Consider the following 20,847-nt stretch of genomic DNA (forward strand, 5'->3'; position numbering starts at 1 on the left):
CAAGAACTGAGGATGCCGGTATTTTTTCTGTCAGTTTTGATGTTACTTTGACAGATTTGTTTGCTGGTAAAGGATAGTGCTGTTGTTGCAGAGGTTCTGGAAACTTGCTGTTGGTTCAGAAGCCCTGAAGGAGGATTTTCTTGTTGTATGTTTACAGAAATCCTGGAGGAGGGTCTTGCTGATGTTATGAACTGATGAGGACATAGCAATGTATATTGTGGCTTTGTTAAGCTTTGCCTTCTGTAATGCCAAGCAAAGGCAACTTCCCAAGGTTCAAAATAGCAGCATAGGTGCTCTCCATTTTAGTCAGTGAAAAATTAAGAACAGAGAAGATCAAAATATGACATCATTCAAAATGGAGCATTTACTAAGTGTAATTCAATAATCTCATTGTACTACCCCACCCCTGGACATTACATTGATTTAATCAATCACAAAGTCCCTTTTCTAAATACTACTCCACCCCTAGGCTGTACATTCATTTAGTCCATCACAAAGCCCCTCTTCTCAAATGGAGATTAGTTTCCAATCATAAGTAAAGTACATTCATTTGTTTAATTTGTTTAATCACAGAGCCAAAAAAAATCAAAAGTTCCCCACCCTTGTATCACAATTGAATCTATCCCAGAGTTACAACAAGCTTAAGCACAGCATTTAATACCCAAAGAGATGTCTTTTCTTCATCTTGACACAAGGTAAGTTCTCAGCAATCTTTGTTCCTGGGGAGACAAAGCTTAGCAAGGCCACAAGATACATTGTCAGTATCTTCATTAATTCATTCTCTGTCTGCAGAACAGTCCTAGGACCCCTGAAAACATTAGCAAAACCCCCTTCCAGGATTTCTGTAAACATACAACAAGAAAATCCTTCTTCAGGGCTTCTGAACCAACAGCAAGGTTCCAAAACCTCTGCAACAACAGGACTGTCCTTCACCAGTGGACAGAATTCACTCTCTGTCTGCAGAACAGTCTCAGGAGCTCTGAACCAACAGCAAGGTTCCAAGACCTCTGCAACAACAGGAATGTCTTTCACCAGTGGACATATCCAGCAAAACAACATCAAAACATACAGACAAAGTACCAGCATAACAGCCATATCTCCTCAGTCCTTGGCAGCTCTGGGTGGCAGCTCTCAAAAGTCCTGGGCAATTCAAAGTGGCCCTCAGCAAACCTCTCAGTCTCTCTCTGCCTCCAAGGTGCTGCTTCCAAAAAGTTCTTCTGCCTCTCTCTTTTCTTGTGTCTCTCTAAATTTACGTCACCAGCTCCTCCCAGTTCAGCCCTCTCTTTTCACATCAACAAGTCCATCCCACAAGTGGGATTCACAAGCTCTGGGTTTTAACACAATCAAACCAAAAACCAAGCCAATACAGGGGGATCTTTTAATTCAATTACTATTACACCTTCTTAGGAACTGAGATTGCTGAGAACTTGCCTTGAGTCAAGATGAAGAAAAGACCTCTCCTTGGGTATTGAATGCTGTGATAATATGGTAATCTTGTTATGGTTTAGGGATAGATGGCTTTTGTGTTCTCCACCTCCCCTTTGAGAGGGTACTTGGTGGTGATGGATGGTATTGTAATTCAATTGTGATCCAGGGTGGAAAACTTTTGACTTCCATACTTTGACTGACCAAATGAATGTACTTTGTTTATGATTGGAAGCTAATCTCCAGTTGAATAGAGAGAAGACTTTGTGATTGACTAAATGAATGTATTTTCCAGGGGTAGAGTACTTAGACCTTAGTACTTTGTGATTGAATTGAGGACTTACTAAGTGACTGAGTTACCCTGTATTTTTATTTTGATTTTCTGTGAATGTTTTGCTTTAATCTGTCACTGAATAAATGGAGTTTGCTATGCTTATAATCAGAACCTGGAAGTTGCTTGTGCTTGGTGTTACAAGCCAAGTTTCTTTGGTCCTGGAAAGTGAGCAGGATGGGATAAGTGACAATCCTTTTTTTTTTATGTCTAGGGCAGTGGAGAGTTGAAATGCCTAATGCAGTTTTGTTTGAGTTCTAGGGAGGGAGACCAGACTTCAGCTGTTTGAGGGGCTGTTCATATATTTGGGAACATATAAATTTGTGGATAATATTTCCTTTTAAAAGGCCAAGGGTATCTGAACTTAGATATGTATAGTTACATAATTAAAAAGTACATGTTGCGGGGCGGCCAGGTGGTACAGTGAATAAGATCACTGGCCCCAGCGTCAGGAGACCTGGGATCAGTTCCGGCCTCAGATGCTTTTCACCCACACAAAAATAACTGGCCATGTAACCTTGAGCAAGTTACTTAACCCCAATTGCTTTAAAAAAAAGTACATGTTGTTATTTGGTATTAAGAGATTGGTTGTGTGGTACCAAGAAAGTTTTTGTTACCTTAGTTTACTGTAAGTAAGGGGATGGTGGTGGAATCCACTTCCTAGGGATTTTATGGGAATCACATGATTGTAAAGGTGCTTGGTACAATGCTTAGCATAAAGCAAATGCTATCTGAATGTTAACTGTTTAAGCTAAAAATAGTTGCTTCATTTTTGTTAACTTTATGTGGAATTTGATGTTCTGTGTAAAACAATTTGAAAACACATCCAACTAAATTAAGGTCACCAGATTAGTAATTAACTAGTTTTGGTTTAGATGATAATTGTTTATGATATTGTTACTGGTAAAAAGTTGTATCATCTGTGTTATAAGAGAAGCAATTTCTCTTATAGTCTAAATGTTGATAAATTAAGAATTATGCTGTAAGAGGAACAGAAAAATGATGAATGGGACATTCTGACCATGTGTTATAGTATTTGAAATACTGTAATTTAAATTGTGTGGTAGTTGATAACATCAGGATAAATTGTAAGCTGTTTTTGAGGGGAGAAATTTTATAAGATCTTTGGTGTGACTTTTAGAGGGCCTACTGAATTTCTATTTGCAGACTGATTGGTTACAGTGATTGATATTGGTGACAATTAGACCCAAACTTACTGTGGGTATTTCAAATATGCTTATGGGGTAGTTTATATGTTTGGAAAATTTGGTATGAGAAAGGAGAACCGATTAGCAAATGAGAAGGTTAAATGGTTCCCTATACTTGGGAAGTGATCCTTATATAGAGGTTTCAGAATAGTGAAGTAGTTTTATGGGGGAAGACTGAGAACAGGATGGGAGGCACAGGCTAGGGGAGATAGGAAATGTTTTATGACCCAGGATGGGAGAAGCAATCTTGTCATTCCTTTTTTCCACTCCCTCCTCCTCAGCCCTGGGAAAAAGGAAGCAGGAGGAGGGATTGCAGGCAGAGTAGCCTGCCCATTAGATCAATAATTTTTATATCATATGGAAATGCATTTGATGTCATCTGAAGTTAATTGTGTTATAATTAGAGTAATTTGGTTAAACTGTGGGTTACTGTTTTAATATTAAAATCTAGGATTGTTAATGTGTATGGAAAGGAGGAGTTAGGTGAGAACGTTATCCTGATTAGTTTTGCTCATTCAGAACAGTCCTTCTGTATGTATGGAGGTTGGCAGACTAGGGCATTAGGATCAGCCCCTCCCTGGGGTCCATGTCAATTCTCCTGATTTTATAAACTCACCAAGGCCCCTGGAAGCCATTTATGTGGGCAGGGTCATCAGCCCAGGGAAAGGAACTTGTTTTCGTTATGAAGTTCCTAAGCAACGAACTTGGTTTGCTGAGGAGTTGCATGTTTGCTGAGGAGTTACAAGTTCATGTACAATAGATAGAAAGGATTTCTATCAATTGACTTTTACACCAGGACAAGTTTAAATTTGAGAAGAGAAAGGTATTAAATGTAATACCTTATGTATGTGAGTCCTGGTAAATCTTTATTGCTTATTGCAATTCAATGAGAGTAAAAATAACTGTATCTAACTCTAAGCTGTAATTAGTGAAACTTGATGTTTAAGGTAAAAGGTTCTTGGGACCATAACTAATTTTGTTTTGAATTTGAATTTGAGTATGGTTGTCTGCATCAAATCAGTATCTAAGAGAAATGCCATGAATTACTCAGGGGGAATGTGGTTCTGTATTGTTAACAGGTGGCGGTCTGCATTTATCCTTTGAAAGGGAATGTTTCCCACCTGATTATTTCTGAGTCTGGCTATAAGGTGAATATGATATTGCATGTGGATGCTTTATCCAATAACGTCCCCACTTTTCATCTTTATGGTAGATTTTGGTAATTGATGGAAAGTTGGGCATAATGCAAGTGTATGAAATCTTACTGTTGTCAATCAAATAATTGGGTAAATTGGTACTCTTGTATAGTCATGTGGAAGACAAGAACATTCTTTCTGAATGTTATGGGAATTATTAGATACATAAATCCATCAGCCTGTGAGGCTAGCCATTAACCTCTTTGTTTTGTTTAAGCTGGGATTCCGGTACAGACAGTTATAGAAGTAATGAGATCAGAGGTTTGGGAAGATAAAGGTTTGATTAGAAATATGGAAGGCAGATTAGGTTTGAGAACAAATGAGGGTTATCCAAGCTCCTCCTGTCTCTAGATAGTTTCTCTGGAAAACTTTGTGTGTCAGTTTCAAATGGTTTACGTATGTGGGGAGAGCGTGACAAAGTATTTTAAGAAGATGGATGTCAATTAATAGCTCAATCATATTTGAGAAGGAAAAGAAATAAGGATACAAATGCAATGTTGAATCATTATCCCATGAACTGAGTCTGGGATTTAAAGTTACTGTAATAAAAGTGTATCTGTGTGGAATGGGGTCCCTGTGTATTTCAAAGTGATGTAAAAGCAACTAATACAATTGACTGAATTAATTACTGGAACTAAATAAGAGACATCTTCAGTTTGGGGAAAGAATTTCCATGTAAGTTTAGATCAAGCATGGTCAGAGGAAGATAGAGAAGCTTGGGAAAGAGATGCAAATCTGTTAGAACAATAACTTATGATATCAATGGGAGATTTGATTTTTATGAACAAGAATGAGTGTAAAAATGAATACATGTTACTTAAGGCTCACTCTAAAGATGTTCCTTAACCAATGTGAGGTTATAGTCATATCTGAAGCTGATTATTGGAGTTTGCTATTTAAGATTTGATAGGACTGTTAACTGATTGTTTTCCTGAGTCTAACTCCAGGTGTGGATATGAAGAAAGGCTAAAGGCTCTCTGAGCCACTGATTCATGATGCCAGAGAAAGTGCATCTATGAATTGCAGAGGGTAATCTCATGGAGAGGTTGAGAGAATGGCTTTTCCGCATGTGCTGAGGTGACTTCTCTGGATTTAATTTCCTCATTGACTCCTGGCAGAGGCCTGGCTCAGTGATGCAGTTTGCAGTTTGACATGCCTTCTGCCTGGAATTGACATGGAGCTGGGGAGATGATATTCCCTTGTTTTAGTTATGTCCTTACTCTTTTAATGGCAAATTTCTATAATCAAAAGTTTTTGTAAAACATAGTACAGAATCTATTAATAATTGATTCTGGAACATCTTAGGTTACTAGAAGATTGAGCTGTTAGGCTTAGGATTTTAGCCCAAACAGCAACAACTGGTTATTTATACTTAATACCTATTGTTAGTATAAGTATTCCTGTATAAGTCAGGGTCCTTTATTTCTTTGTAATAGTATGGAGACAACTAGGTCAAGGGCTTGTGAGGATATTATTCTATTACCTAGTTAATACCATACTTGCCTCAGTTTTGTTATGATTAGTTAATGTTAAAAGAAGAATGGTTTGTGGTCTATTTTGTAAATGGTTTAAAAGGCTAAACATGACCGAAAGTTGGAATTGTTTTATTGTTTGAAAAAGTGATTACTTAATGTAAATTCCTTGGTGAAATCTCATCCTCCTGGTGGAGGAATTAATAATGGATTTACGTAAAGTATAAGAAACTGGGTTCTAATGTGAGTTTCTTGAACATGACAATTGGCCAGGGCTCCCATTTTGATTTTGTAAGAATAAAGGTTTAGGAATGGTAATTTAAAATTATTCTAAGGTCACTTTTGTAGGAGAGTGGACATGAGAAGGCGGAAGACAAAGAGGCTGAGATGTGGTGTTGAAGATGGCTGGAACAAACACCCTAAGGACCAGAGAACTTCCATCAGATGATGTCTCCCCCCCACCAGACAGTTGTGTAAGAAGAGACTTCTGGACCTTGAAGGGACAATTGATTGTTTCTTATTTTGGGGGGGGGGAATCCCTGTATCTGTACTCATGAAGGGGACTGCCCCCTTGTAATTTGTCAATGTGTTGATCTTACTTAAAGGGGAGGTGGGAGTTAGGGTTCCAGGACTCCCATTGACATACTAAACAGGTTCATAAGACTTCAGATAGCAATAGAGATTATTACAAACCAAACTGCCAGAGCTTTAGACCTGTTAGGTGATCAGGCCACTTAAATAAGAGAAGCAGTCATTCAGCACCGGTTAGTGTTAGACTATTTGCTGGCAGAAGAAGGAGGGATGTATGGCAAGCTGAACCTGTCAAACTGTTGCATAAGTATCAATGATAATGAAAAAGTGATGAAATAACTAAGAACATTAGAAAACGAGCCCATGCCTTTGTTCAAACTTTTGGCACATCCTGGATGGGTTGGTTCACTGGATCTTGGTGGAAACAATTGTTAGGATGAGGAATGTGAACTGATGTTGAAACAGTTTGAGGAAGGGGTAGCTTAAAGGGTGTGGAAACCAAGTCTTTATGAAAAAGAAAATGGGGCAATTGTGATAATGCTAGTGGTTTGGTTCCCACAGATTCTACAGGAATGATGGATGCTGCATAGTACATGTAGGAAGGTATAAATCATAATAAGGGAGGAAGGGTAGAGCAACCCTATCCAATCATATAACTGGGAGAAAATCTGTAAGTTTACCTTTGGAAGGGGCCTGAGCTAAGCTGGCTCAGACTGGCTGGGGGTCAAAGGATGGTCACCAACTTTTCATTAATACACATGCTTAACTAGCCTTATACATAGACATACCCCACATAGAATTAGAGCCTCATTATACAATCATGGGATGCATGAAGCTCATATTGGGCAGAGGAAACACACTAAGGGGTACATATGTGTAGTGGGCAGGACAGAAAGATTGTAACCCAGCAGAGCTGGGACCAGTCCCAGTTCTGAAAGGAGGGACAAGGCAGGAAACAAGAATGGAAGTGGCATAAAAGGACTTGCATTTGTCTGACTCTCTGTAGTCTTTTGAGGAGGCTACCCATTTATTCAGGAAAGAACACATATAAAATAAAGAGAATGAAAACCTTTCTGGCTTTCGCACGTTTATAACATCAATATTACATTTCATCCCCTAGATTAAATTTGGAAGAGTGAGCAGTGAAGATTTAACAAAAGATGCTTTTCTGATAGATTAAGAGTGACCTGAGAGGTTGTGGCCTTGACCGCCATCTTGTGGCCTGAAAGTATGCAGCTCCCTCTGCAGGGATGTCTATAAGTAGCTCAGAGTTCAATTCCTCTAATAGCTCATGCGGATTACCACCTAGTGGATAATTCAGAGATTGCTCCTGGCTAAAGAAACTGCTTTGCTGGACACACAAGTCATACCATGTTTCCCAGTATGCTTGAGGGAGGTAAAAATAAGCCAGAGTAAAAGAATCCCATGTCAGGGCCTATTTTGTAGAAGACAGCAAGTTTTATCATATTTCTGACTTTCTTACACAGTGCCTGGCACATAGCTTAATATGTATTTGTTCCTTTCCTTCCCGTTTGTTTTAATTAAATAACACTTGAATTAAAGCCTTCCTACCAAAATAATAAGGAAAAGTGGGTCTTTTTCTTCCTCTTTGCTGATATCACAGTACTGACATATGCTCAGCCTTTGGTGATGAGAACTGATCAGCTGCCATCTTGCTGAATAGATACTGAGAATGGCTCTTTATCACTAAATTTGAGGTCACAGGCCTGAGTACCACAGAGTTTTTGGAGACCCAGTTTCCTAAATTTTGAGTTGCTTTTTTTTGTTTGGACCTGGAGATCTATGACTTACTTGGCCAATGCAGATTGGTAACTCACCTATGACTGGTCTGTAGTTACCTGGGCCATTGAGAGCCTTAATGACTTGCTTATGGTCACACTGCTGGTATGTTTCAGAGATATGCCTTTAGCAAAGATCTTGCCTTTGAGGTTAATGTCATACTCTGGTGCCACTATTTTTTATTATACTATGGGAACTTATGCCAAAGGTGATGTGTCAAAGGCTCATGTGATAGCTTTCTAGCAATCCCTAGCGATCCAGGACTGACTTCTGCAGCCTTCGTCATGCACCAGGCCCATTAGCCATGCCAACTGGGCAGTGACGAAGCATCACTTTATTTCTATATCTCATCAGGTTGCTACAGGATGTATTTCAAGGACCTGTGACTTTTTCAGTGTGCACTCTCCTTCTGCCAACAGAGGTCATAACCACAAGCAGCATGGGGTAATGGATGGAGAGCTGAACCCTGGGGTTCTGAAGGCATAGGTCCAAATCTGGCCTCAGACACTAACTGTGGCCATTTGTGTAAGCTCTCTGATTCCTCAGCTGCCTTATGGGGAGGTGATAAGTGTACCTTATGATGTTGTTTTGAGGGTCAAATGAGATAATAGTGCTTTGCAAACTTTAAAGTGTTATGTAAATCCCCACTAGATGACACAGTGGATAGTGTGTTGGGCCTGGAGTCAGGAAGACCTGAGTTCAAATCTTACTAACTGTATGACCCTGGGAAAGTCACTTAACCCTGTTTGCTTCAGTTTCTTCATCTGTAAAATGACATGGGGAAGGAAATGGCAAACCACTTCAGCATTTCTGCCAAACAACTGAACAACAACAAAATCAATTTTTTTTTTTATGACTGTAGGCTTTGGAAGTTTCTCTGACATAAAAATTCATTATCCCATTTCCCATATGGCTAACTTTGTAAGAACTCTCTCCAAACTTAGCTAAGGTAGATGCTTTGGATAATAGACATATGTCCAAAACCCTTCCAGCTTGGTAAGAACCTGCTGTGACTGATGTCCCACCAGTACAGCCTTCAAGAGCTCAGGGTCCCTGTCATGCCACAACAAGGCCTCAGAAGACTTTAGTCCTGATATAGGTTGCTCTATAAAGTATTGTATAGTTCACTGCCTCAAGGACATCTCATTTCATTTGCTTAGGTTCTTGCTTCACTGGCATCGATTGAAGCTCCCTCTACCCCTTAATATGAGGATAAAATGAAGTAAAATTAAGTACTGAATTTTGCAAGCATATATAAATGCTAGTTACTATTATTACTAAGTCATATTTTAAGAGTTACTATGGCAAAACAAACAAACAAAAAACTCCATCTCTCTTCCTGAACTAAGCTGAAATGGTCCTCAGAGAACAGACATATAGTCCATCACCAGGCTGATATTCAAAACCTTCCTACCTTGAATGAACCTTCCAGAGCTTATGCTCTGCTGGGATGGTCTTCAAGGACTTAGGGTCACCTTTTCGTCATGATAAAGGGTACTAGTGGAGGAAATATTACACAAATGTGTATTATTGTTATTCTCACTTAATTCTACACTCTGACAATTTCAGAAAAATGCCTGTGTTTTAGAGACCCCAAGGACAGAGTAAAGAAAAATGGGTAGAAGGTGCAGGAGAGGCAGATTTCAGGTTCATGAAGAGAAGACCTTCCTAACAAGGAGTGTTGTCTGAAGATTTAATGAGCTGCTCCTGGAGGCAGTGGGCTCCCTCCTCACTGGAGTCTGCAATCAAAGGCTGGATGACCAAGTATCAAGGACATTACAGAGAGGACTGTGGGTCAGGTATGGGCTGAACTATATAACCTGTGAGGTTTCTTCCAAGTGTGAGATTTGGTGAATGTGAACCTTCTGAAGGGAAATCCTTTCTTCCTGCTTGAGAACAGCACTGAAGCATCTGGGATAATGGTGTCAACCACCCATCAGTTCTCTGATCCTGGCTGCCCTATGAAGGATAAAATTCCCTAAATTCTCTCCCATCATTTCAGTTCAACAAATATTCATTAAGACACCGTGCGCTAGGCACTGGGGATACACAGACAAAAGGAATACACCAAATGAACATAAAAAAGGCTATCACCGTCTGAGTAACTGTAATGACCAATCTTGGTCCATAAAAGGAATCATTTCTTCCACCTCTCAGCAGAAAGGTGGGGTACTACGAGTGCAGAATGTTGCATACATTGTCAGTCACAGTCCCTGTATCTGTTGGTTTTGCCCCACTTTCTTTGGGTTCAAATCTGGGGATTGGTTGAGAAAGTACTGTATGCACAAAGGATTATTTAGCAACCATAAAACTTGCTTAAAGCCACAAACAAAGAGAGCAATACATTCAAACCCTTTACAATCTTTCCAGGCTGATTTCATGGTCACACACCCTTTATCCCAACTAGTTTGTACACCACAGTCCGTCTCCTGTGCCTTTGCCCAGGCCATCTCCAATACCCAGAATGCTTTCCCTCCTTATCTCTGACTCTTAGAATCTGTGTAAAGAGAGCAGCAACTGGTATTTCTGCTCAGCCATTCTAGTCAGCTTTGACTCTTGGTGACCCCATTTGGGGTTTTCTCAGCAAGGATACTGGAGTGCTTCTCCATTTCCTCCCCCAGTTCATTTTACAGATGAGAAAACTGAGGCAAGCAGGGTTAAGTGACTTGCCCAGGGTCACACAGCTAATAAGTGTCTGGGGCTATATTTGAATTTAGGAAGATGAATCTTCCTTACTCCAGGCCTGGCACTCTGTCCACTGAGTCATCAAGATGTCCCTTAGAATCCTTAGCTTCCTCCAAAGCTCAGTCCAAGCACTACAGCCTATAGGAAACCTTTCTTGATCCTACTCCTAAAAATTATTTTTTATACATATTGCATCAACTTACCTGCATATGTGGTGTTTTCTTCCAGCAAGATGCAAACTCTTTGAAAGGAGGGACTGCTTGCTTTTTGTCTTGGTTTTCCTAGAGCCCAGTGTGATGCCTGGCCCATAATAGGCTCTTAATAAATTTGGGATGAATGAATGGGTGAGTGGAGGGACTTATTTTTGGACATAGTCCATTGAGTTTGATGTCATATTGCCAATGGCCAAATTGATTGGTTCAAGAAATAAAAACGCCACCAGTGAAGAAGTGACATTGTAGCTTATTTTAATTTTGATTTATCCCAAATTTACTTCTGAAGACTGATGATTCTTTAAATGCTAAAATTTCCATTTAAAGGATGGCACCCACTCAAAAAGACCTGCTGCCTATCTTGGACACAAGGTTCCATGTTAACCAATCTTCATTGTCACACCCATACTTCTGGATCATGTGGAATCACATATTGTCATTAATACTTTGAAGCCTTTGGAGGGCGGTTCAGCAGCAAACCTTGTCAGGATGAGCCATAGCTTGTCCCCTGGCCCTCCATGTCAAAGGACTGTAGTGACCCTGCTGTGCTTCCTGGGCCATCTTCACTTCCCAAGAGAGGCCAAGTAGGTGTACCAGAAGAGAGCCACCATGTTGGCAAAGAGCACCCGGAACTGGCAGAGGAAGAGGAGGCAGAGTCAGGTGAGGGGGATAAAGGGTAGGAGACCGTTCTTACATGGGGACATCTTTGCTTTTCATTGCATCCACCTTTAAGCAGGGAAACAGCCATTGACTAACCATTCATGATAATGAGAAGCTGCTTAACACCTTAAAATTTCCATACCACCATGCCAAACCACCACAGCATAGAGAGCATTCTGATCACCAGACAACAGCTTGTACTGCTCACCACACCACGACCCAAACAGACCTCCATGCCACTGCCAATGCTGAACACCTGACCATGACCCAAACAAGTCACAGCCAATGCAAGCTCCAGGTCATCATGATGCTATATGGTCTCCTGACTATCCTACCACCACCTATATTGACAACCTTACCACAGCTCACACTGACCACCACCACATAGATAACATGAATGAGGTAGCTAGAGGGCGCCATAGTGCACAGAGTGCCGGACCTGGAGTCAGGAAGACCTTCAAATCTTGTCTCAGACACTTATTTAGTGTGTGACTCTGGATAAGTCACATGGCCTTTGCTTGCCTCTGTTTCCTCATCTGTAAAATGGGGACAATAACAGTACTTATCTCCCAGAATTGTTCAGAGTAAAAATACTTTGTAGACCCTTAAAGCACTATGTAAATACTAGCTTTCATCATCATCATCATCATCATCATTATTGCTATGTGCTATACTGACCTTCATGTCATAACCCAATATTAACAACCATACCACAGTCTACAATGACCACAACCTATCCCCAATAGACCTGCACAACTTGATCTGACCCCCATGCTGTAGCTCCTTCAGCCCTCATGCTGTTTACAGCACCATGACCCAAAAAGCCTACCATGACATAACCCATTCTGATTAGCACACCATGAACCATCTTACTTTTATACCAAGATAGAATGTGACCACTGCACCTTAGTCAATTTGGCTCATTGTATTTGAGTAACTGTTCTGATTTTTAAAAAAATAAGGTAGAGAGGGAGGACGAAAAGCATAGAATTTGTAAACTATAGATTGGTGGGTTTATTTCAATTCTTGGTAAGACTCTAGAATATATTATTAAAGAGATGGTTAGTGAAGATACAGAAAGTGAAGCAGTGACTATTAAGATCCAATATGGTTTCCTCAAGAACAAGTGGTCACAGCAGACTGTTCATTTCCCTTACTCTTCCTATTATAGAACAGAGGAATGCTATAAACAAAAATTTAAGCAAACTATTTGAAAAAGTAGAGCATGCTAGCCCTGATAACAAGATGAAGTGATATATACCATATAAATGTTGAGGTGGGTGGATGGCTGGAACAAAGGGGGATAATGGCTTAATGCTGTTTTGGAAGGAAGGCTCTCGTGAACCACCTTAGGGATTTGTTCTTGGCCCTGTGTTTCTAAAAACATTTTTTTTTTACTAATGACTCAAAGGCATATTTATCACATTTTCAGATGAAATGAAGTTAGGAGGCATAGCTAACATTGGATTATAGTTAGGGTCCAAAAATGATTAACCTAATCTAATCATGTGAAATTTTAAAAGGTCATAAAGATCTATATTCAGGTTCAAATGATCAACTTCCTAGGTGCAAGAAGGGGCAGTGCTGTTGAATGACAAACACAACTTTAGTGAACAGTGCTTTAGTGAACGGTGATCAAAAAGGCTAATGTTATTCCGAGCTGTCTTAGGACAGATATAATGGTTCAGAACATGGGAGGCTGCACAGAGCACATCTGTAGTTGTGAGTTCAGTTCTGAGGACATTTTAGAGAGAACGCTGTTAAGCTGCATAGTATCCAGAGATGGTCTAGGATGTAAATGATCAAGAATATTGAAGTCACATCATATGAATGATGGTTAAAGGAACTTGAGAGGGTTGCCCTGGAGAAAAGACCTGGAGCGGGCTAGAGGGGATGGAACAGGATTACTGTCTTTGATTATTGGAGGGCTACCATGTAGAAGAAAACTTTGCTTGGTCCCAGAGGGAATTAGAACAGGCAGCAATGGGTAGAAAAGGAGCTGTTTCTGTCCCCCCATCTGGAAGGGCTTTCACCTCACCTCCATCTCTCAGAATCTTTAGCTTCCTTCAAGACTCCGGCTTAGAGCTTTCCAAAAATGGAATGGTTGCCTTGGGAAGCAGGGAGACCTCTTTTTTATTTTTTAAAGCAATAGGGGTTAAGTAACTTGCTCAAGGTTACACAGCCAGTTATTTCTGGGTGTGGTGCTAAGTATCTGAGCCCAGATTTGATCCCCAGGTCATCCCGACACTGGAGCCAGTGCTCTTACTCGCTGAGCCACCTGGCCGCCCCAGGGAGACCACTTTTATGGGACATGGCATAGGAGATTCCTTTTCAGACAGGGGTAGGAGAATATAGCCTTTGAACTCTCCCAACTCTGAGATTCTGTGAAGGCATCAATTGGCACAATGAACTGAAGTCAAGTACTTTTGACTGTGGAAGGTCTCTGAGAGGAGCCCAAGCTAAAATAATAGAGAAAGAGGTAGAATCTGAGGGTGAACAATGAAAGCAAAGATACCCCCTGAAAGCATATCACTAGTTCCCTCACTTTCAGATAGATTAAAATCATGATGATGAAGATAATAGGGACTGTGATTATAATCTTATTAGAAACATCTCTGGAAGGAATGAGTGAAAAAGTGAAATTCAACTTTGGCCATACAGTTCTGGAATGGTTCCTTACCTGCAGAGGAACATAGTTAATGTTAATAAACTGAATTGGGGTCCATACTTTCCAGTTCATTTGTAGAGCAGGCCAGTAACCTGTTTTCACCTTTGCAGAGAAGGCTGCCATGTCTTTTCCCTAGAAAAACAGGAAAAGTGCGCTTGTTTAAATGACACACACATGGCCATCAGACACAATTTATCACCCTGGCCCTGGGTCTCTGACACCTCAAGCCTTCTACACTCTTTGCTGTCCAGGGTTTGTAGACAGGCCCTTTTGGGACTGGTGACTTACGTGGGATCAGTGATCAAATGCTTAAGGTACATACAGACCACCTAATTTCTTCCATTCTCCCTGATCTTCCCCTGTGGGTATTTAAGCAGTGGGGAAGGCTCTCTTCAGTAACTGTGTTTCCCAGAAAAATGAGGTTGAACAAAGGTGGCCTTCTGAAACCAGTGCCACTGGTGTTGAGGTCAAAGGCCACACATCTTGAGCAGTCAACATTCAACAGGCATTTATGTGCCAATGACGTGTGTCAGGGGCTGTTATGGGTGCTGGGAATGCAAAGACAAAAACAAGACTGCCCTCCAAGAGCTTATATTCTACTGAGCAGATGCAACAATGTCACAGATAAATGAGGAGCACTAAGTCAGTTCTTTCTTCAGAAAAATAAGGCAGCTGGACTTGAATGGCCCTTGAGGCCTGTTCAGGCCCTAAATCTATGTTCTTCTGAATTAGGGAGATCAGGAAAGGCTTCCTATAGAAGATGGCCCCCAAACTGAGTCTTGAAGGAACCTAATATTCCAAGAGGGGAAGGTGGGGGTATGGTGGACAAAAGATACCTAAATTTGTCCTGTAGGTGGCAGGGAATGTATGCAGAAATGCACCTTGGACTGGGTACATGGCAGGGTGGACTAGGTTCTGTGGGCAGCAAGGACTCAATCTACACATGTATAGTTTTTATTTCCTTGCTAAAGCTTTTGTTAGTGAATATTCTCTGAAAGAGCTGTTCTGTCCCCAGCTTCTATGGTACTCTACTCCGTACTGTTCTCATCCATGAGCTTTGCATGTCTCCCCCACATCCCAGCTCGATGTAGAGGGCAGGAATCAATTAATCAGCAAGCTACTCATCTGCTTGTTGTGTGTCAGGCACTATACTAAGGGCCAGGGACACAAATAAAAACAGAAAAAGTCCCTGCTTTTTAGGAATTTAGAATTTGTCATCTGAAGGGGGAGACAAAACATCCCTATGGAGGGATATGGCCTGGACCTGTAATGTCAATGATAGAGGCAACTCTTATTTGAGGAAAGGCCTACTATGAATGTAGATTGGCACATTCTTTATTAATGGGACATTTACTTTGAACCTTCTCTTCTCAGAGAGTTGCCCAGAGCCAGGGATTCCAAAAGGCCTCAGAGGTAAGGAGGAAATGTATTCCAGTCTTGGGGGACAAAGACACAGGGCCAGGAGAGGAAGCTTCCTATGGAAGTAATAGCAATTAGGCCAATATGCCTGGACCATCGAGTTTGTGGAGGGGAATACAGTAAAAGCAGGTTAGTGCTGGGTTGTGAAGAGTTTAAATGGCAAACAGAGACTTTATATTTGATCCTTGAGGTGATAGGGAGCCATTGCAGTTTAGTGAGTAGAGGAGTGACATGGCCAGACCTGTGTTTTTCTTTCCGTATCTCTGATCCACTGTATTGAACAAAGTGCCTTGCCTTCTACAGTAGGCATTTAATATATGCATATTGGGCTAAACTGAATTAACATGGTCTTCTGGAAGCTGGTAGGTGAAAATGGCAGAGACCAACCTCAAGAAGGTTCATGCAGAAGAAGAAGAGCAACAGGAAGGCCGGGGCAAAGACAAGTCGGTCCAACAGGAGCCTCCTGACTCCTGAAAAGGGGATAGCAGCAGGGATCCAGTGGTCCAGGTACAGGTAGAAGAAGTGACTGAGAGGCCCTGAGAAGAAGAAGCTGGCCCACACCCCCCACACCAGGAGTTGTGACTTCTGTCCATGGTACTAACCTGACTCAGCCTGCACCAGGACAGTCCAAACCCTTCCTGCCTACTGCACAGTGAGGGACTCGCTGGCCACTTTGGGCAGCAGCAATGTGCTGTCCTGCCCTGCTTCTGCCTCCTACAGCTGGATGCCCCAGCCCCAGTGAGACAATTCTGCACCAACCAGGCACTCTAGGGCAGGGGCTCTTAACCTGGGGTTGGTGAACCTTAGAAATTAATAGTTAACTATTTGAATACGATTTTCTTTGTTATCTTATGTATTTTATCTTGGAAACTTAGTCAGAGAAAGGGTCCACAAGCTTCACCAGGATTGCCAAAGGGGTCTAGGATACTTTAACACTGAAGAGGTCCCTGAGACCCTTTCAGTGGGTCCTTGAGGTCAGAACTATTTTCATAAGAAAGCCAGGACATTTTGATTTCTAATACAGTAAATATTAATATAAACAAAGGTTTCTTGGGAGGGGACCCCAATAATTTTTAAGAATGTAAAGGAATGAGAAACACTAATTGAGAATAACTGGAACTGAGGCTAGCTGGGGCTAGGTTAGACCAGGGATGTCTCCGTTGCTGTTTATTTATGTTGAAGGCTCCTGGAAGTTGCCTCTGTAATGCTTGACTTGTAGTTAGGAAAATCTGGGTTTAAACTTTGCTTCTGACACTCACTAGATGCATGACTATGAGTGGATTACTTCAAATCTCAATTTCTGCTTTCTCATCTGTGAAATGAGAGTTATAATGCCTGGAGTACCCACCCCACAGGGTTGTGGTAAGACACATCCTAATTGTCACTGTCTTCCTGTCTGACCTTGGCCAAGTCACTTAACTACCCTGGGTTGCAGTTCCCTCACCTATAGAATGAGGGAGAGGTGGACCACCCTCCTAGCTCCAGGTCTAGGATCCTATACACCTATGTTTATGTAAATGTGTCTTGGGACATCTTAAACACTATAAATGTCAGCTATTATTCATGGTTCATGACTCAGAAAACAAGTGCTTGACCCTTGACTCTTACTAATTCCCTGTGTGATGTGACCCTAGGTAAGACACTTAGCTTCCATGTGCCTGTTTCCTCCTCTGTAAAATTAAAAAATGGAATAGTGATGCAGGTCATCTTGCCTGCATGCCTCTAAATGGGGACATGTGGAAGAGGGAAACAGAATGCAAGAACAAGCAGGCTTTTTCTTGGGAGAAATTTTTAAAAATCATATCTACATAATTCTTAGGTCCCCAGAGACTTGTTTTGGATCCAAATGTTGCTAGTTCTAAGCTCTGTAGCAATCCAGGAACAAGGGAACCAGGCACAGGCTTCTTTAGGTTGAGCTCTATCTTCCATATTGGGATCAGGAAAGACTAGGCCTGGCCTTGGCCACCCACACTCTTACTTCCCCCAGATGCTTCTGGGAGCTGCTCCTCCAGCTCCCAGGAAGGCAGCCTGGCTGAGAAAGGCCCTTTGATGTGCACCCTTCCTCTGGTGGCTCTCTGCCCTCTCCTAATTCTGGTCCAATTCTCTAAACTGTTTCCTAGACGGAAGCTACTACTACTACTACTGCCACTACTACTAACTCTTATTTGGTCTAGACTTGGGACTTCCCTGATGTAGGAAATCTCTGGTAAAGAAGCTCCCTGTATCCATGAAGACTGGCAATGACTCTTCCATTTACGGTCTTGGAGACTCTATTGCCCAGGACAGACACTGAGAGGTCAAGGGACCAGCCCAAGGTCACACAGACAGTAGGTATCTCAGGCAGGACTTGAAGACAGGTCTTCTAACTCCAAGTCTGGTTCTTAGTGGTTGACACTCTTGCTGCAGTCTTTACACAGACTCTGGGGGATTTCAGATCAGGGTAGATACCCCTGTTCTTCTCCATAGAAATGGCAGCTCTATCAAATTATAGCTTAAGTCTAGGGGGTCTTAAGGTTTGCAGAGCACTTTCCTCACCACATCCCATGGAATGAGTAGTGCTGACTTTATGATTCCCATGTTACAGATGAGGGAACTGGGGTTCAGAAGATGAATCATCTGGACTGTGAGCATGCAACTATTAGGCTCTGAAGTAAGTTTTGAATTTGGAGTTTCCTGGCTCCAAGTCCAACAACTTTCTCCCACAGGCTATCCCTATAGCCTCTCAAGTTATATTCCATGGACTTCTCTCCACATTAATTACACTTTTTGTTTCTTTCCAAATTTAAAAATTTCCATGACTATAGAGTCAGGAGTCCTGCCTCTAATAGTCCCCAGGGCAAATCCTAGAGCTGAGTTACAGGTGAGTTGCCAATAGGCAGTTTGGGGGATTGGGATGGATGGGTGGAAGACAGTAGTGGCTTGGAGTCAGGAAGACCTGAGTTCAAATATCTGCCTCACTTACTAGCTATGTGACGCCGGGCAAGTCACTTAACCTCTGTCTGCCTCTGTTTTCTCATTGTAAAATGAAAGAGTCGGATCAATTGACCTCTGAGGTCCCTTTTAGCTTGAAATCTATGAATTTAGGATTATTATGGGGCTTCAAGATTGACATACATTTTCTGACCTGGTTCTTCTTTACAAAACAAATAAATAAGTTCCCAAACAAACAAACAAGCAAAAAACAGGCTCTATGGGAAGATAGGGGTAAGGATAAATGCTATAGCCCTGGCATTTCCCAATTTTCTTTTGTGCCTCTTGGAAATTTCGAATCTAGAAGAACTAGTAAGGATTAATTGGCTACCTTGGAGCCAGTTCCATGTTTCTCCTTCTGTAAGCCCAACCTATGCTGATCCTTAAGGGTCTTTGGGTCATGACATCAGACATCAGGCTTTGGTGACCCTTACTCACCCAAAAATAGCATATCTGAGAGGCCCCATGAGGTCCAGATTTTGAAAACATCTTGCTTTTTTCCGGACTCTCTCAATGATCTGGGAGAGGAAGTTCCCAAATGCTGACAGAATCCCACTGTAGACAAAGGACATGTAGTTAAAAGGATGCTTACCTTGGTGGGTAGGGGAGGAGAAGGGCCACAATACATGTTTTTTTTTTTTGTTTTGTTTTGTTTGTGCTTTTTGGAGGGCAATTGGGGTTAAGTGACTTGCCAAAGTCACACAGCTAGTAAGTGTGTCAAGTGTCTGAGGTCGCATTTGAACTCAGGTCCTCCTGACTCCAGGGCCAGTGCAATATTCACCGCGCCACCTAGCTGCCCCAACACGAAACATGTTCAAGTACCTGAAGGACTATCACATAAAAGGAGAATGGGATTTGTTCCTCTTTACTCTAATGGAGAATGAAGACCAATGGACAGAAATTGTTGGGGGAGGGGGGAGTTGTGAAGGGGAGGCAAATATAAGTTTGATGTAAGATAAAAACTTTCCAACCATTTTTCTAACTATATCCCAAAGTGGAAGGGGTAGCTTCCTATTGGAGGTTTTCAAGCAAAGAAAACAATGTGTACACAGATAAATATGCAAATCCTGCAGGAGCAGCTAGGTGGTACAGTGAATAGAGCACAGTCCCTGGAGTCAGGACATGAGTTCAAATTCAGACTCAGACACTTGACACTTAATTAGCCCTGTGACCTTGGGTAAGTCACTTAATCCCAATTGCCTTACCTTCTTCCCTCCAAAAAAAAAAAAGTAAATCTTGTGTAATTTCAGAGGAATACTATCATCTGAGGGGATCTATGAAAGCCTTGGGCAGGGAAGAGCACTGGATCTAAGCTTTGAAGAGAGTAAGGTATTCCCAGAGACAAAGGGGAGTAGAAACAGAAGCCACAGGGGCTAAACTATGCCCAGGTACATAAGTGAGAAATGCACATCAGGAGCAAAACCTGGTCTTCCTCCGTGGCCACACTACCAGTCTCTCCACTGCACCAGGCTGCCCCTCAAATCAGGTGTGCTCTGTAGAAATGTCATTTGGGTTACTCTATATCTGACAGACTGGATAAAGGAGAGTGTGGAGGCAGGGAGGCCAAGGCTGGGAGGTTGTGGCAACAGTCCAGGAGGGCCTAGACTAGGCTGGTTGTGGGGTCAGTGGAGGAAGGCGACAGATGTAAGATACATCTTGGAGACAGAACTGAAGAGACAAGAACTGGTCCTGCATTGAAGTGAATGCCAATTGAGCATTAGAGCTTAAACCAGGAAGGTGCTTGACGGTTTTGGAAACCAGAGCCTTGTCTGATGGATGCAGAGAGAAGGTAGAGAGAGAAAGCAGTGAGCGTGGACATGCTTTGCAAAAAAGCTACCATCAGAGGAAAAGCATCCCCTCCCTGAAAGCCCAGCAAACCCAAACAGAAAGACCCTAGCCTCGTGCTATTGTGGTAATACGGGAATGAAGAAAGCAGACGGTTCGAGGATCCAAGGGGAAGCCAGCAGGCACTCGCAGCTGTGCCTTGGCCTGGTCCCAGCTTCCCCTACCTCCAAAATCCAAGGGGAGCCAAAGAGTGAGGCGGGTGGCTAGGGGAAGAAGCTTTCAGGCTCCTCCTCCAGCTCCCTCAGTCGGCCCTTAGTCAAGGGTACCTGCAGCTCCAAGTCTAGGGGACGATGTTCTATTTACAGCAATCCCCAAACCAATCCAGAAACCCCCTGTGTGCGGTGGTCCACAGGCCGGCCTGGCTCCTTCAGCTGCTTCTCAGGGAGTCGGGGGTGGGGGTGGGGGTGGGGAGGCGTTCCAGGGAG

General features: G+C 42.1%; 1 protein-coding gene across 3 annotated transcripts in view; it reads right to left on the reverse strand.

Annotated features, from left to right (window-relative positions):
• Positions 1-11,098: 11,098 nt before the first annotated feature.
• The window catches only part of PXMP2 (peroxisomal membrane protein 2), a 12,724-nt gene continuing 2,975 nt past the window's right edge, over positions 11,099-20,847 (reverse strand). The window contains exons 2-6 of one of the 3 annotated variants that reach the window (XR_011169021.1): positions 19,016-19,132; positions 15,995-16,157; positions 14,201-14,320; positions 11,960-12,056; positions 11,099-11,492 (exon numbers count right to left, since the gene is read on the reverse strand). Coding sequence is in view for 2 of the 3 variants with exons in the window: in XM_069091793.1 (XP_068947894.1) it covers positions 11,424-11,492; positions 14,201-14,320; positions 15,995-16,157; positions 19,016-19,132 (469 nt within the window). In the remaining variant the exon portion in view is untranslated. Of the gene's footprint in view, positions 11,493-11,959; positions 12,057-13,820; positions 13,980-14,200; positions 14,321-15,994; positions 16,158-19,015; positions 19,133-20,847 lie in introns of those variants that run through there. The other 2 variants (XM_069091793.1, XM_069091873.1) reach the window with 2 other exon arrangements.

Source organism: Petaurus breviceps, unplaced genomic scaffold, assembly GCF_028583685.1.
Source record: "Petaurus breviceps papuanus isolate PSGF00001 unplaced genomic scaffold, PetGlider_PUasm1.0 103, whole genome shotgun sequence".
Taxonomy (NCBI): domain Eukaryota; kingdom Metazoa; phylum Chordata; class Mammalia; order Diprotodontia; family Petauridae; genus Petaurus; species Petaurus breviceps.